The sequence below is a fragment of the Macrobrachium nipponense genome, chromosome 39, assembly GCF_015104395.2.
Source record: "Macrobrachium nipponense isolate FS-2020 chromosome 39, ASM1510439v2, whole genome shotgun sequence".
Taxonomy (NCBI): domain Eukaryota; kingdom Metazoa; phylum Arthropoda; class Malacostraca; order Decapoda; family Palaemonidae; genus Macrobrachium; species Macrobrachium nipponense.
The window spans coordinates 49,407,513-49,426,720 of record NC_061099.1 but is presented as its reverse complement, the minus strand read 5'-3'; the positions used below and the strand labels follow the sequence as shown (position 1 = coordinate 49,426,720).

General features: G+C 37.7%; 1 protein-coding gene across 1 annotated transcript in view; it reads right to left on the bottom strand.

Moving 5' to 3' along the window:
* The window catches only part of LOC135210331 (signal peptide, CUB and EGF-like domain-containing protein 1), a 222,195-nt gene that overhangs the window by 148,284 nt on the left and 54,703 nt on the right, over positions 1–19,208 (bottom strand). The window contains exons 3-5 of the mRNA XM_064243219.1: positions 19,076–19,208; positions 18,083–18,253; positions 11,601–11,820 (exon numbers count right to left, since the gene is read on the bottom strand). The exon at positions 19,076–19,208 is cut by the window's right edge and continues 22 nt beyond it. Of these exons, the coding sequence (XP_064099289.1) occupies positions 11,601–11,820; positions 18,083–18,253; positions 19,076–19,208 (524 nt within the window). The remainder of the gene's footprint in view (positions 1–11,600; positions 11,821–18,082; positions 18,254–19,075) is intronic.

Below are 19,208 nucleotides of genomic sequence, written 5' to 3'. Positions count from 1 at the left end.
TATATGTATATATATATATATATATATATATATATATATATATATATATATATTATATATATATATATATATATATATATATATATATATATATATATATATATATATATATGCACATAATTTTGGGGCATTTTGGTTAATACAATTACAACCGTACCTGGTACAAAAGTGACATAGGTCTATATATATATATATATATATATATATATTATCTATATATATATATATATATATATATATATATATATATAATGTATCAATTTATCAAAATCTGTTGGTCACTTTTAGCCAAATAAGTATGCAATTGCAATAACCACAATGCCCTCCGAACTTCTCGATTTCTTCAGACTTTTTAGTTACACTTGTCATTCCAAAGCTGGGATCCAAATACAAGAATATGAACAAATTCTGACTTCCATAGCCGAGATTCGAACCCGCTACCGGGTCACTTTACCCACCTGACCACGAGAAGTTGAAAGGGGATTCTTATTGTTACAGTTAAACGTACATTTATATATAATTCCAAAAATATATAAACCCGCAAATACTCCTTAACATCTGATTTACCTGGCGCTGCCAATAGCTAACGTTAAAAAGAATTTATATATGACAAGTGCATTTGCCCAAGCTAGGATTCGAACCTACGCCTTATAGGTTTGGATTAGATGTGACAGAGACAGAAGCTGCTGTCGGTTCTGAAGGACATAACCCTGTCAGTTTCAGATTCTGCTCCTGGAATCGAAATCCTTCCATCTCCATTTCGAGAGCTGTTTGCTAAGTCTGTAACCCTTGTTCATATGATGATAGTTTGGTCACTAATTCATATGGAATGGAACTTAGGCCAAAGGCCAAGCACTGGGACCTATGAGTTCATTCAGCGCTGGAAAGGAAATTGAGGGGAGGAAGTTGTTAAAGGTGTAAAAAGAGGAAAACCTCAAAGCAGTTGCACTATGAATAATCGTTACGAGCGGGTGGATAGCAAGATGGAGGAAAGAAAACATAAATGGAGGTACAGGTAAAGAAATGAAAGGGGTTGCAGCTAGAGGCCGAAGGCACGCTGCAAAGAACCTTTGGTAATGCCAACACTAACAGTGCACCCCGCGAGGTGCACTGACGGCAATAACCCCCTATGGGAACTAATTCCTATGCAACATTTCCGCTTGCAAAAAACAAAACCACAAATACCGACCTCGTTTTACCTTGGGAATAATTCACACCTAAACTGAATTACAAAATGAAAAGCCAGTTGTGTGTGCGTGTGTACGCAGACCGTTAAAACCGGGAACGATCACAGCATGTGCGTAGCCTAGGCTGCCCCCCTGCCAGGCTCATTACCATTCAAGAACCTCCCACCCGAGGAGACGTGACGTCATGGGAGAAACGCTTTTTGAGGGACATTTAATAAACACCACTCAACTCGGCCCCTTCCCTGACGATCTCGGACTACGCCGGCAACCCGTTCTGCCGCGTCAGTTTCTATCTCAAATCACAACGAAGAAAATGGCTCGAGATTGCCCAACCGGTCTCGCCCTGGGCACCACGGCGGTGGTTTATGCCCATCACCTTTTAGTCGGTCTTGTCAATCTAAAGGCCGGGGCGGGACACGAGGAATTGTTAATCAATCCCGCAGACGGCTCTGCACAGGAATTGCAGGCGAGGCTTTGTCTCGGGTGTCGAGGGGCGGGAGAGTGTCCGGGGAAAGGCCGCCAAGTTCCCTTCCTGCTGCACTCTGGCAGAGACACGGTCGTTGGAGCTGCTCGAATAGCCACGTTATCGCCAAATGCCTTAAATGTATAAATTGACACGTTTCTCACAACTGCATTCTCTCTCTCTCTCTCTCTCCTACGTACCAAAAACACGCAGGCACTCAAATGGAAAAATAATTGATAACTGAATACCTCCGGATAGGTTTGAAGCGCATGGTTATAGTTTACAACCCTATTACGATAAAACACATGCCTGAATAAGGGTCTTCATCTCCTAAAAACCTCATGCTAATATATTGAATTTTCCCTTCCATTACCATCAATGATTGAGGTCACTCCTTTGCTCTCAATATTGTACTGTTCTTCGTGTAAGCCTTTCTCTTGACACAATTCAACATTTGTATAATAAAAATATAAACAATTCACGATTAAATCTTTCATTCATCTAACTTTTTTTTTTTTTTTTTTTAACTTCGCGGGAGTGACGTAAGAAATGAAGCGACTAGAATGAACAAAATGTGTGCACGAATTTTTTTCCTTTTTTCTATTTTTATTTTGTAGAGGGCCAGGAAGGGGGGAACGAGACGGGCTTGGCCGGAAGTTGGGTCAAAGGTCAGGTCGTCTCTGGGCAGACAGGAGGGTGTGGAGCGAATTCCTGAAGGCAACAACCATCGATGCAGAGGAACTGGTTTCCAACATCCCGACAGACGAAGGGCAAATGTGCATGGGTCGCTCCCCCCCCCCCCCCCCATTCCCCCCCCCCCCCCTCTCTCTCTCCCTGATAAAGACTTATGTATGTGCTTGTTTTGTGTATATGTTCATCTTGTTAGATTATTGACACATAATGAAACTATCTCTCTCTCTCTCTCTGATAAAGACTTATGTATGTGCTTGTTTTGCATATATGTTCAACTGCTTAGATTATTGACACAATGAAACTCTCTTCTCTCTCTCTCTCTCTCTCTCTCTCTCTCTCTCTATGATAAAGACTTATGTATGTGCTTGTTTCGTGTATATGTTCATCTGCCTAGATTACTGACACATAATGAAACTCTCTCTCTGATAAAGACGTATGTATGTGCTTGTTTTATTTATACATTAATGTGCTTAGATTGACACAATGAAGCGCTCTCTCTCTCTCTCTCTCTCTCTCTCTCTCTCTCTCTCTCTCTCTCTCTCTCTCTATGATAAAGACTTATGTATGTGCTTGTTTTGTGTATATATTCATATGCTTGGACTGACACATAATGAAGCAATTGAAGGGTTTATTTGTTGGTTCCCTAACCTGGATTCTTACTGGAATATTCAGGCCTGAACTTTATTTCCTTTTTTATTTCAAGATCTCTGGCCTTCCCAACAAAGTTTATTATCTGATTTTCTAATTCTAGTTCAATGTATTGTGTATGATTCCTGTGCAAATGATTATTATTACTTATGACTTGCGTCCTAAATTCTAATAAATTTATTTTGTTAAATATATCTGCAAAGTTTCTCGGCTGCTACGTACTCCCTCGACGTTGAGATAAACTGGCGAGATTTCCCTTCGTCAAAACAAAATTTCATTAAGTAATCAGTCCAGCTCTTTTCACGTACTTGGAAAAAAGATCGCCACCTCGTCTACATAACCAAACTGGTGAATATCAAGGTAGATGTGACGATTGTTAGTCGAATCTTCACTGATCTATACCAAATGCTCAGAGCTGAAAGTGTCAACCACTGAAATGCATCGACCAGCATCCATTCATCTGTTGTCGAGGTCTTTCGTTAAGACAATGACGCACAGGCAGCTCCAAATAAAAGCCAATATACAAACACCCGGTTGGCATGACTATTTATCAATATGACAACAACAAAACAGTGATGCCGGAACCATGAACCCAAGTAGGGTTGGCTAAATGTGTTGCCGAGTGATACACATTAATAACTAAACCACAGGTGCCCTGGCCCTCTGTGGATTTGCATAATTTTATGCAGCAACGGTCTTACCCTTCGTTTTTGTTCGCAGGCCTTACAGCTTACAGCGACTTGCATGAAAACAAGGGCCAATCTGAGATTGCCAAACACGAGTCGAAATCAGTAATCAACCAGCACTTCTTTTGTAGAAGATCCCATTTCTCTAGTTTTTTTTTCACATTCCCATTGTGTAAAATAATATCTATGACAAATAGTTTTTTCAGCATCTTAATTCTCACTGACATTTATTTGCAAGTTCAGATCTCACGAAAACACTAACAGACGTCTTTAAAAAAAAAAAAAACACTATGGTGGTCATTTATTTCTTTATAATGAAGTTAGGGTTCAACTTTTCCAACAACGAATCTTGGAGGATTTTACACGTTTTATGCATTACACATAACCCAAGGAAGAGTTAAAGCACCGGTTTTAAGAAAAAAGAATTGCTTTTGCTCATTTGCATATCAGCAAGCCATAAACTTACCGGTTATATGCATTCTTTCGTATCAACGGTTCAGCTTTAGATGTGAACAAGAAATTCTGCGGTATGTCTGGTCTTATTTCAAACAATAAATACAATGGATGAGTAAAAATGCTAAATACAAATTCATAACTGAAGTTGTACATTATACCATAAGTTCTTAGTTCTTAACAAAGTTTTAATTAAGCTTTACTCGTAATTGAAACTGTAATATCAGGATTAAGAAATACCTTATTTGGATTTATGGCTTTATGAAATTTAGGTTGTTAAGCAGTGGTGCTCATCCAAGGGGGAATCCCCCCAAAGGGAGTCATTTCAGAGTTTCAGGGAGGCCGAGGGCGGGGGTAGAAATGTGACCACAGATTGGCAGGCTCAAACTGGCTCAAAGATAACAGTAAAAGGCAGTGTGCATCGGTTTGCACTACTGAGAGGTCACGCTGGTCTTTCTCTCCGCTAGCTTCTGTTTGTGTTAGTATTTTGTTGCATATTATTTGGAATGCACAATTTAAACACACACTTTTGGAAAGGGTGCATGGGGGCCCCGCCCTTGAAAAAAAAAAATAAATAAAAAAGGTTGAGAACCACTAAGCTAACGACTGAAGAGAGGGAGCTGGAGCGGTTGGACAGCAAGATATAAAGATTCTGAACATAGATGGCATGAAGTACAAGGATCTTGAGGTGAAATATTGAGGAAACACCATAGATGTGCTAAAACGTTGAAGAAACTGGGAGAAAAACCCACAGTTGCCCTACAAAGTCTAGGAAACTGGGAGAAAACCTCACAGTTGCACTACAATGCTAAGGAAAGTGAGAGAAAACCCCACAGTTGCACTACAAAGTTTAGGAAAATGGAGAAAACCTCACAGTTGCAATACAAAGGTGGAAAAACTCTGAGAAAACCTCACAATTGGGCTACAAAGTTAATGATACTGGTAAAAAAATAAACCACACTTTTGCTACAAAGTTATGGAAAAGGTAAAAAGCCAACAGTTGAGCTACAAAGCTGAGGAAAATGGGGGGAAAAACCTACAATCGCACTACGCAACGTTTGAAATGTGTAATAGGAGGAAAACCTCGCAGTTGCAGTATGAATAGAAAAAAAGGTTAGTATACCTTAGTTTAACCAGACCGCTGAGCTGATTAACAGCACTCCTAGAGCTGGCCAGAAGGATTATACTCTGTTTTTTTTCCATCTGTCCATCCGCCTGTGGTGTTTTTGTATGGTAACACTGCGTCCCGGGCTTTAGATAGTTACATTCAGCTTACATTCAACGATTATAATAATATCCTATTTCGAATATTAACGGTGTAATTCGCATACAGTAAATTATTAAAACACTTTTCAGTTGCAAATGTACACCCAGATATCCTTTTATTTACCTAAAACTTACACATAGCGTAACTATCTAAAGCCCGGGACGCAGTGTTACCATACAAAAACACCACAGGCGGATGGACAGATGAAAAAAAAACAGAGTATAGATATTTTTTTTTTTGTTAACGTGGCTAGAAACCAGTTGATTACTTAGCAGCGGGACCAACAGTGTATTGTGGGATCCGAACCACATTATATCGAGATATGAATTTCTAATCACAGGAACTAAATTCCTCTGGTTCTGCATTGGCAGCAGTGGGTAGGGAACTTGCGCTATCAAATCGATAGGCGATTACGCAACCCACTCCTCCAATGAGGAACTGCACTATGAAACAATTGGTAGGAGAGGTGGAAAGTAAGATGGAAGAAAGAGAATATGAAAGGAAGTACAGTAAACGGAAGGAACAAAAGGGGATGCAGCTAGGGGCCGAATGCATGCTGCCAAGACCCTTAATTAGTGCCTACAGTGCACCACATGAGGTGCACTGGCGGCACTACCCCCGTACGGGGACATGATTCAAAGGGTCAACCTTGTCTAAAGTGATCACTCAGTTGACTAACATGACCCAAATGACTAAGTTCAACTAAAACAATAGCTTGTTTCATAAAGCAGGAGAGGTGGAACATACATTCTACCCATGTGAACTCTCGAGAGAGACTGATAGTTTCCAGCCCTGTGACTGGCTTATCAACAACCAATCAGGAGCGTCGTAAAGGACTGGCCTAGACATCAAATGCACGGTTGATGTGAATCTACTACAGGATGCACTACGAACACATACCACTGAATCCAGTGGATAAGTCAGGTAAATCAGAATATGTATGCAAGATAATCAATGTCAGGATTCAATGTCAGAGAAGATAAAGAAATTCACTTACTAAATCTACGGTTTGGGCGCACACGGTTTGAACTCCAGAAGGTTGGACCAGCAATTTACCGGTTCTTAATCTAGATCTGAATTTTTTTATTTATTTTTTGGTCAAACGTGGCCCCTTGGCCCTCCTTCAAAGTATTCAGAGAAAAACATCGATGATAGCAGCTGAATACCTTCTGAACAGACGTCAAAATAAACAAACAACGGAAAGACAAAATTCCTTCAAGTCTGCTGGCATAGGCAAACAGCTTGATGCAGATTCTCCGATTAGTGCCACTTTCAGTTATCCCCTCCCCCCAAACCACATCCCGGGGGGAGGGGGTGGGAAGACCTGGGCACGTGGCCTCCCATGAAAAATAATGACAAAATAATAATATTGAAGATTAGATAATTACATACTAAATTAAAAATACATAAATGAGAAAAAATTACAAAATCTATTATAGAAATAATAAAATTTTGAGAAAAGAATAATAATCACAACAATGATAATAACAACAATAATCTTAACGATAACAACACTGGATTCGGTATTTCCAGATAGAACAAGCGGTTGCTGCCCATTTCGAAATTTCTACTTAAACACCGAATGATATGCTGAAGAAAATATATTATACTATGATACGTCAGACACTTCATGTCAAGCTCGCATTTTATATATGTATTTATGATATATATATATATATATATATATATATATATATATATATATATATATATATATATATTATCAAAGGAAAACAGCATTCGTTCGAGATATATTCTCAAGGAAGCAAGGGTGACGTCTTCTGGTAATTCCAAAGGCTTTATTAAGCGACATTTCGGGGTCCAGCCCCATCATCACGGCTGTAAAAAAGGATTGATACACATAAAACATAATAAAAAGACTCATCCTAATAACTAATATACTTTTAAAATTCATAGAAAACCTGCTACAATGTTAAGAAAGTTACCATCTCAAGTGAAAGGAAGAAGAAGAGTGACCAGAAGAAGAAGGAAGGGTTCCAAGTAAATATAGTTATGCCAGGTAAAGATGGGTAGCGGTAGTTTGATTGCTTAATTTTGGAACTATTGTTTTTATGGAAAGCGATTCGAGGGCAGCAAGCTCTTGAGGAGAAGTAGCCCGTGTAAAAAAAATGCAAATTTAATATAGCATACAAACACTTTAAAATCATTACACGGGCTTCTTCTCCTCAAGAGCTTGCTGTCTTCGAATCACTTTCCATAAAAACAATAGTTCCAAAATTAAGCAATCAAACTACCGCTACCCCTCTTTACGTGGCATAACTATATTTATTAGAACCCTTTCTTCCTCTTCTGGTCACTCGTCTTCTTCCTTTCACTTGAGATGGTAATTTTCTTAACATTGTAGCAGGTTTTCTATGAATTTTAAATGTATATTAGTTATTAGGATCAGTCTTTTTATTATGTTTTATGTGTATCAATCCTTTTTGCAGCCGTGATGATGGATGGGGCTGGATCCCGAAATGTCGCTTAATAAAGCCTTTGGAATTACCAGAAGACGTCTCCCTTGCTTCCTTGAGAATATATATATATATATATATATATATATATATATATATATATATATATATATATATATATTATATATATATATTATATATATATATATATATATATAATATATATATATATATAATTATTATATATATATAATATATGAAACATTTCAATGGGAAGGGTGTGTGTGTGTGTGTGTGTATGGGAGGAGGCACCAATCTTCATGTACACATACATATATATATATATATATATATATATATATATATATATATATATATATATATATATATATGTATAACAGAATCACGAAAGTTAGGAACGTGATAAATCCATAAATAAAGATAAATGCCACGAAGGAAAAATAAACGAAGGAGTCTGCGAGATCTTTCTACTTAAAAGCCCTTTACTGAAGCAGATACTGACAAAAATACGAGAAAAGACAATACAAGAAGGTTCGTATAACTGACAGATAGGGATTATAAAGGGATTAGTGCCTAGAATCCGACACACCTGGAAGATAAGAAACCTTCCCAAACAAGCATAAACAAAGGGTGCAATTAAAGGTTTAAGACAATCATCTCAGATACAATCTCCAGACAATTAAAGGATTATAGGTGACAGCTATTCGGAACCTGGTAAACAAAACCATATTTACAAAACATGACAGACATACATTACAATAAAATTTTAATAACTCTAAGGCAACTGATTTTTATTTAAGTCAGTAATTATATATTTGAGGTCATTCTTAAACATGTTACTGATACAAGGGTCTAAATGAAAAAGGCCACGACTAACATTGAAATTACAATGAAAAGTAAGTTGTATTAAAGCAGATTCTAAAAGATTTCGTGATAAGACATCTCTTGACCGTGCAATTACTGAACTGTCAATCCAATTAATTCGGTGGTTGTTTTCACTTAAATGAATAAATAATGCATTAGATTTTTGCCCAGTTTTTACAGAGTATTTATGCTGGCTTAGCCTTACTTCTAAGCCCTTGCTGGACTGTCCGAGATAGAATGAGGGACAATCCATACATGGAATTTTATATATTATGTTGTTGCTTTCTCTGGGGCCATTTTTTATTAACATTCTTTTTAGTGTGTTATTATAGGAAGAAACAAAGTTGACATTAAAAGCTTTTAACAATGGTTTTATGGTTTCAAATCCGTTAAAATAAGGCAAACTGAGAATGTTCTTAGAATTTTCTTTCTGTGTGTTATTTTCAGTATAAAACTTTTTGTGGGCTTTATTATAACAAATGTCTAATATATGTGAAGGATAGCATAAATCTTTCCCTATTTTTCTTATGTATTCAATTTCTTGATCCAAATATTGTGGACTGACAATTCGCAATGCTCGTAAAAACATAGAGGAAAAAACTGATATTTATATATTAAGATGGTGGCCTGAGAAGAAATGAACATAAGTTAAGTTGTTAGTCGGTTTCCTATAAATACTGAATTTACATTGAAATGGTTCTCTATGTATCAAAACGTCTAAGAAAGGGAGGCAATTGTCTTTTTCTAATTCTAGAGTAAACTTAATCGATGGTACCTGGTTATTTAATTTAGAGAGTAAATCATTTACATCAATACCGACAGGAAGAACAGCTAAACAATCATCAACGTAACGATACCACTTTACAGGAATATGAATGATATTAGGTAAGTAGCGTTTTTCAAAGAATTCCATATACAGGTTTGAGAGCAATGGTGATAAAGGATTTCCCGTTGCCATGCCAAAAATTTGTTGATAAAATTCACCATTGAATATAAACTTGCAATCACAAATGCACAAACTCGTGAGTGAAATAATGTGACTTATAGGTAGAGGTAATTCATGCTGAGTTAGTTCATTGCTAAGATATTCTAAAATAGAGTCTATAGGGACTTTAGTAAAAAGAGAACATACGTCAAAACTAACGAATCTATCAGTAGGGCAAAGAGCAATTTCGTATAATTTGTATGTTTTCAGTAAGTCTTTTGGAATGAGGTCGATAATGTATGTATGTATGTATGTAAGTATATATATATATATATATATATATATATATATATATATATATATATATATATATATACTTACATACATACATACATACATTATCGACCTCATTCCAAAAGACTTACTGAAAACATACAACAAGCTTACACCTTCAACAGCCACCCACTGTGAAGTGAAAAGTTATAGGGTGATATAAATAATATTTAAACTTTATCACTTATGCAGTTGTTCTGTGCATTAATACAACTATTGTCATACTAAGATTTCATTTAATGGTATCTATAGGAGATATTTTTTCAGAAAAAACTACAAGCTTTCCAGGACTGACTGTCCTCATCGTCTCATCGTCTGGTAGCTCTGGAAAGTGTGTAACTTTTTCTGAATAAGTATTTCTGCTAAACACCACCCTGCTTCGGTATAACTATGCGAGTTTTCCCCTAAAATCGCGCCTTCATTTAGGGAAACCAGTTTCGACCCTGCCTCAGAAACGAAGAGGAAAAGGCTGTACCTCCGAGGCAACTCATGCGTGACCCAGGGCACTATACTCTGATCAGTGCGAGACCAGAGAATCCTTTGGCATGAAAATGCAGAGACAAGATATAAAAATTTAAAGAAAATTGGAAAGTTATCTAAATGTACCTTTTCTTTATTAAAACTGAATTCCATAACCAGTACTATCATTTTAGTCACATATACATAACATTAATTTTCGTTACACTTACGTAACTTTTTCATTAAAATGGAATAGAATATAGAATTAACGCCATAGGCCAAGTGCTGGGACCTATGACATCATTCAGTGCTTAATAAACGGAAATTGACGGTAAAGGGTTTGGAAGGTGTAACCGGAGGGAAACCTCAGAGAAGCTGCACTACGAATCTGTTGTTAGGAGAGGGTGGAAAGAAAGATGGAAGAAAGATAATATTAAAGGAGCTACAGTAAAAGGAATGAAAGAGGGTTGCAGCTAGGGGCCGAAGGCACGCTATGCCTACAGTGCACTGCATGAGGTTCACTGGCGGCACTACCCCCATACGAGAATGACTGACTCTCTTACTGTATTCACAAACATTAAGCCACGAACATCGTTTAACATCGGATTCGCTAATCCTTAGGAATAACCCACATCTATAGGGCATCGTAAATGTTACAGCTGATGAGTGCTTCTGCCCCGGCTAGGTTATAAAGTTGACTTTAACTAAAACCTAGGTTCGGAACATAGCCTAGGGAAGACCAACTTACAATTATAATTCGATAATCGACTTGATTTCTGGTTTAATATTAACTGTATATATATATATATATATATATATAGTATATATATTATATATATATATATATATATATATATATATATATATATATATATATATATATATATATATATATATATATATATATAACATACACACACTGCATAAGCGCACGCTTTTATCAGCGCAGTCTATCAGGTAATCAGAGCCCGATCCATCACGTAGTAAACATGCTGCAACAAACGCACGATCCTTTACTGCCTTAATCCAACCTCAAGTCGCAATAATTCGCCCACTTGTTCCCGCGAGGAGAGAGGGATCTTCGATTGGACAAGGGCAGCGCACAATGGGGCACCCCACCCCCCATCCCTATAATCCTCAAACCAGATAGTGACAGACATCAACATTTGAATCTCGATACTTACCGTTGTCGAGAGCGAGGGTCACGTGACACAGGCCAGACCCTCTCCTCCACCTTCCTCCCAGGACTCGGTTGAGGCCGATGTACAGACGACGGTTTTCCTCGCCCCCCTTTCTTCCGCTTACTTTCTCTTCTTCTTCCTTATCCTCCTCCTCCTCTTCTTCTTCTTCTTTACGGGATCGGAAGAGATTTGGTCGTTCCAGAATTCCTCGCCGGCCTCCGAACTGAATGATAAAAAAGGGGCAGGATTTCACTCATTTTTCGGCAATGCTTTGTAACGGAATATTCCTGTTTAGGTTGAATATGAATTGATAAAAAAAATTACATTGATACCACATAGACAGTTCATGCAGATTCCGTGTGAGTATACTTTTATTCGCCACAATTATTAAATTGATCTGCTTTGCGGGTTTTTTTTTTTTTTTTTTTCTAAAGATCGGTACTTTAAACTTTCAGATTTCGGTGGTGGAAATAATCGCTTAGATATTATAGCAGCAGGATTACAGTACAAAAAACATTAATCTATAATTTGTCCTTAATCATTCCTACTTCCATGGAAAAGAAAACGAGAGAAAATTACTTAGTATTATGCACTTATGGTCTGCAATCAGTGTGAAAGTGACTCTCTCGCAGCAGATGTGAAATATTGTACAAATACTGGTTTTCACTGGTTAGATTCTATGCCTATTTGAAACGCTATGAATGGAAATATGGAATATTACAAAACTAATTTTTTAAACATAGAATGGGACGATTTTTCCCATGAGATCACACAAGCTTAAAGGAACATAATCATAAATGTTTACATGCAAAAACATGTCCAGTACACAAAAACATATTAACTTGCACGTGGGAGGATACAGCTAAAATTGTATATGATGTAACTCACACTTTACTACAACCTGCTGTCATGTTGATGCGTTTTGCCCTTACGGGCTGCTCTGTGAGCAAGAGCCCGTGCTGACACAAGGTCAGCTTAATCAAAAACAACAACAACAACAAGTGTCTTGGCCATCTTGGAAAAGAAGAGGTATATCTTAGTTTAACCAGACCACTGAGCTGATTAACAGCTCTCCTAGGGCTGGCCCGAAGGATCAGATATCTTTACGTGGCTAGGAACTAATTGGTTACCTAACAGCGGGACCTATAGCTTATTGTGAGATCCGAGCCACATTACATCGAGAAATTAATTTCTAATCACCAGAAACAAATTCCTCTGACTACACGTTGGAAGAATGGGGAATCGAACACGTGACTACTGAATCGAGGAACTTTGGAAAAGAAGAACAAAGGCATTGTGAAACGAGGAAATTCACTACATGAAGAGAAGAAGAAAAAGTAATGAAACTTCAAGTTCGGGTTACAACGACTTTCCAAAACTAATATAATAATGATTTATTTTAGATAATTTTGCACGAGAACTGACTGATTCGTATCTTCAGCGCTAAAAGGGGATAAGAGTCTGAGAAAACCCGTATGGCAGTGAGTGAACATGTCATGTCCAAGCTTCATGTTACAAACGGAACCTACTTTACACGCAATCGTATTGTTTTATTCAGTAAAAAGAGCTCCGTGAGAGTTAGTAACTGTTACAGGACTATTCTGGTTTTCAAATTTCACAAATCTACTATAGTTAATTCACATCATCCGTGCATTTGATGTCTAGGCCAGTCCCTTACGACGCTCCTGATTGGCTGTGGATAAGCCAATCACAGGGCTGAAAACTCTCAGTCTCTTTTGAGAGTCCACATGGGTAGGATTTATGTTCTACCTCTCCTGAGGGATACGTCTTTTAAAAGTATCCCTCAGGAGAGGTGGACCATACATCCTGCCCATGTGAACTCTCTCGAGAGACTGAGAGTTTCCAGCTCTGTAATTGGCTTATCAAGAGCCAATCAGGAGCGTCGTAAGGGACTAGCCTAGACATCAGATGCATGGTTGATGTGAATCTACTATAGTTTAATATGGACCCCTAGATACTCCTCAACACCAAATATAGAAAAATGAAGAGATCTAGATGAAGTCTGATTGATTTACAGACATTTGGCATAAATGCCTAGCACTGGGGCAACTGAGGCCATTCAGCGCTGAAACGGAAATTGACAGTGAAAAGGTTTGAAAGGTGTAACAGGAGGAAAACCTCAAAGCAGTTGCAATGAATCAATTGTTTTTATTTGTTCGTATGGTGTTTTTACAATTCATGGAACCAGGGGTTATTCAGTAAAGGGACCAACGGCTTTACTTAGTGACTTCCGAACCACGTCGAGAGTGAACTTCTATCACCAGAAATACACATCTCTGACCCCACAATGGAATCCCGAAAATCGAACTCGCGGCCACCGAGGTGGCAGGCCAAGACCATACCAACCAAACCACTGAGGCGTTTAATCAATTGTTAGGAGAGGGTGGAGATTAAGGTGGAAGAAAGAGAATATGAACGGCGGTACCGTAAAATGACTGACAGAGGTTGCAGCTGCAAAGACCCTTCAGTAACGCCTACAGTACACCACGTGAGGATTCATTTTTTGTTACCCGTGACCCGGAATCATCTTAACCTCGAGGATGCCACGGGCAACCGGCCAAGAGATTCGAGCCACGTCTAGTCATCGGATTAATTAAATCTACGCTGTTCATCGAGGCGACAGACAATTTACGACCGAGACAAAAACAACAAAGATATCAGTAATCTTGAAGTTGATACCCATAAACGCGTCGCCTCTCTCAAATCGCTCTTCAGATTAGTATATTTACTCAAGATAAACGCGACCGAGGGCAGGCAGGTGTTGCCCGTTTCTTCTTCCTCGTGAGGAAATCGCCCGTGAAATTTAAGGCTCATGAACCCCGATAGCAGTGTTGCCAACTGTAGGGTAATTGCCCTGTGCGTAGGGTAATATGGGGCAAAATCTTAGACAGCAGGGCAATATTTTCCAGTATAGGGTAAATGTAATAAGGTAGGTTTAGTTCAATATGCTTATTAGTATTCATGATATTGCATGTAAACGTAATCTAAAGATTTATTTATTATCACAGCCGCAGAATGTTGGGTAATTAATTTTCAGTTATGTAGAGTAATTTATCGTCTCCTGGGGCAGTGTTACCAACCATCTAAGAAGCTCCTTACCCTACCTAGGCACTGAAATTCCCCTGCTTTCACTGTTATATTACCCTACGCCCGGCCTTATGATATATAAATATTGTTAAATTTGTTGTTCATTGGTTAATTCTTAATAAAATACAAGACAAGCATCTCGAAATTACCCTACTATATTCTGCTCAGATTTAATGACATTACCCCGTTACCCTACAGACCAAGAATTGAGGCTGAATTACCCTATACATAGGGTAATTACCCCACGGTTAGCAACACTGTCTGGGGTTAGAGGGGTTGGCATCACTGCCCGATAGTCGTGGAAATATGAGTGAAAATGGCTCGAGAAAATTGCTGGCCGATGATCATAGCTTCGGGATGATCGAGCGAGCGAGCAAGCGGACGCAAGCAGAGTGAATCAGCTCGCGCTTATATATTTTACATATATTAACAGAGAACACTTCAAGGGGATGTTTCGACGTTCTGGCAAAAATGGTAGATTTTTTATCGTAGTAATGTTGCATTGTTATCAGCATTGTTTATGAATTACCGCTACAATTCGTTGCCAAATTATAATGTGAAGATATTATCTCCCGGTTGATATCAGTTATTCGTAGTAACTTAACAAAAAGCAATCTGAACATAAGTGATCTATACATATTCGTACACTCGAGGAAATATAGATGATAATAAAAAAAGCATATGAATAAGCAAATACTGACTCCGAATACAAGCAAAATCTACACAAAAAAATGTTTCATCACTGATTCTGCATAATAAAAAAAGGGAAAATCTAATTTGAAAGTAGTGGCTAAATGCGGCAATATTGTTGAGAACACATAAAGAGAAAAAATAAGAATAAAGAAAAAAATCTTCATAGAAATAACACAGAGATGGGAGAAAAATAAAGGTAGAAAATAAAAGCAAAAAAGAATCATCACAACATGAGAATTAAAATATGAATGTATCAGACTTATATTTGGGCAGAGACTCCTTGTAGTAGGAAATGCTACAAGAATATCGGTGCATTTCTCAAGTAATCAAAAGTGCAAAAAACATGGGAGCTTACGATCTAACCTATCCATCAGAACGAAGTTCTGATGAGACTACTAAATTAATGGAATTTCATTTGGCTCGTTTAGACCAGGAAACAGGTTATCAAGAATTTGCCTCAACGTCTGATACCAACACTAAATTTCTATGTTAATTTTTAGTTTACATGAAGAAAAGATGCACTAACCAGATTATATATATATATATATATATATATATATATATATATATATATAAGTATATATATAGATATATATATATATATATATATATCTATATATATATATATATATATATATATTATATATATATATATATATGTCTTTTCCACTCAGGATGATTGCAAGCACTTTGAAAACACAGACTCAGGTAATAAGATACCTAAACAGAAGCCAATCCAAAGATTTTGGTTCTCTCTTATGAGGAACATATCGCACTATCAAAATATGTTGCAAAAATAAACTTCGTTAATGACATATATCAGTAGAAAATGCCCTGAGCATATCAGCTTCAACGTTCTCTCAATGGCAATGCAGTATCGAAACACTAGAAACTATGTCTTCATTACTTCAAAGAGGAACGAATTCCATGAATGTTGAGCAAGATGTCACAACGGGCAGTTTATGACGATCAACCAAAGCATAATAATCCAGTCGAGGTATAGTCTCACAACGGGCAGTTTATAACGATCAACCAAAGCTAATAATCCAGTCGAGGTAAGTTCTCAACCAAGCATAATAATAACGATTCCAACCAAAGCTAGATCCAGGTCAAGTTAAAGGTCTCACAACGGGCAGTTTCTATGAACGATCAACCAAAGCTAAATAATCCAGTCGAAGGTAAGGTCACAACGCAGTTTATAAACGATCAACCCAAAGGTAATAAAATCCGTAGAGGTAAAGGTCTCACAACGGGCAGTTTATAATGATCAACCAAACTAATAATCCGTGACGTAAGGTCTCACAAACGCAGTTTATAATCCGACGAGGTAAGGTCTCCAACCGGGCAGTTTCTAACCGAATAATTCAAGTCGATAAGGTCTCACAACGGCAGTTTTATGACATCAACCAAAGCTAATAATCCAGTCGAGGTAAGGTCTCACAACGGGCAGTTTATGACGATCAACCAAAGCTAATAATCCAGTCGAGGTAAGGTCTCACAACGGGCAGTTTATGACGATCAACTAAAGCATAATAATCAGTAGAGAAGAGTCTCACCAACGCGCAGTTTATGACGATCACCAAAGCATAATAATCAGTAGAGGAAGGTCTCACAACGGCAGCTTTATGACGACAACCAAAGCATAAAATCCAGTAGTAGGTAAGGTCTCACAACGGCAGTTTATAACGATCAAGCCCAAAAAAAGCCCCTAATAATCCAGTCGAGGTAAGGTCTCTCAACGGGCAGTTTATAACGATCAACCAAAGCTAATAATCCAGTCGAGGTAAGGTCTCACAACGGGCAGTTTATGACGATCAACCAAAGCTAATAATCCAGTCGAGGTAAGGTCTCACAACGGGTTTGGCAGTTTTGCCGATCAACCCAAAGCATTATAATCAAAGTAGAGGTAAGGGTCTCACAAACCGGGCAGTTTATGACGATCCCAGAAACCAAAGGGCATAATAATCACCAAATTCCGTAGGTCCTCACAACGGGCAGTTTATAGCGATCAAACAAAGGGTTTAATAATCAGTCGAGGTAAGGTCCTCCAACGGGCGACTCTAATGACCCCGGGATCCACCCAACGCTAATCCATCCAGGTTCGAGTAGTCTCACAACGGGCAGTTTATGTAACGAATCACAAACATTTTAATAATCCAAGTAGGAGGTAAGGTCTCCACAACTTTTGCGTTTATGACGGGTTTCAAAAAAAAAAAAAAAAAAAAAAAAAAAAAAACAAAGCATAATAATCCAAAAAGTCGGGAGTTTAAGGTCTCCACCTAACCGGGAGCAGTTTATCCCACGATCCAACCAAAGCAATGATATCCGAAGTAGGAAGGTACAAGGTTTCTCAACCAAACGGCAGGGTTTAATAGATCACCAAAGCAATCCATAATTCCAGGTTCGAGGTAAGGTCTCACAACCGGTGCAGTTTAATGACCGGATTTCAACAACCAAGCTAATAATCCAGTCGGGAGGTAAGGTCTCCACAACGGGTTTCAGTTTTAATGACGGATCACCCAAAGCATAATAATCCATTAAGGAGGGTTAGGTCTGCACAACGGTTTGCATTTTGTTTGTGACGATCAACCAAAGCATAATAATCCAGTAGAGGTAAGGTCTCACAACGGGCAGTTTATGACGATCAACCAAAGCATAATAATCCAGTCGAGGTAAGGTCTTACCTGGCGGCCGTACCTCCATTCAAGGGTTCGGTGGGAGAGATACAGACGGAAGTGGTAGTATCTCTGGATGACGCCGTCGGTCAGTGCCAAGAGTCGAGAACCGTCTAGTGAATCCTGGAGTGGCTCAGGGCCTCGACCATACACGCGCCATTGTTGGTTCACTATGTGGGCCTGGAAGGTAGAATTGTGAACGCTGAATTTTCGAGCGAAACAAGATAATTCAACGGTTCAAAAGAGCCACTATAATGACAATTGGTATTTGATCCCATTCGTTGATTTTGAGTTGGTCAAAAATGAACAGTATTTGTTGTTTAAATACACACCCGTATGGTGAGTATATATATATATATATATATATATATATATATATATATATATATATATATATATATATATATATGTATATATAATAAATTAAAATAACATATTTAGTCATATATATATATATATATATATATATATATCATATATATATATATTCTATATATATATATATATATATTTATATGTATATATATATATATATATATATAATATATATATATATATATATATATATGAGTAAATATGCATATACATATGTATGTAAGAAATAAGAATCGATATCTACAACACATGCACGCACACAGAAACAAGAAACACATACATAGGCCTATACCAACTTAATTATATGGAGTTGGTAAACATAGACATACAAACATACCAGTATATAATCATACACTGTATCTAGTTCAACTTGGTTAAAATGAGTGAGTTCGTCAAAACTGTCTATACACCCCTCAATAAGATGATCCTCAAGCCATCTCTGGCCAAGGTTTATCATTTGGTATACTGCTGACAAAGGACAGTCAACTGGTTGTCCAGTGACCCAACCAAGCGGTGAAGTAAATTAAAAAATAGTTTTAATACTGCGTGTACCATTCTCTACACAAGGTATCTTTCACAAGCATGCCATACGGTTTCTGGTGGTAGAGCTTCAGCTCAGTTACCAACCTCTGAGTAGCTTCCGCCTCGGTAGCCGGTCGCTTCGAGGGAATCAGCTATATGCAGAGTCCACAGCTTCGGAACTGAATATTCCAAATCTAAGACTAAAGTTGTGTCCTCTTGATCTGTGGTCACTTCTAAC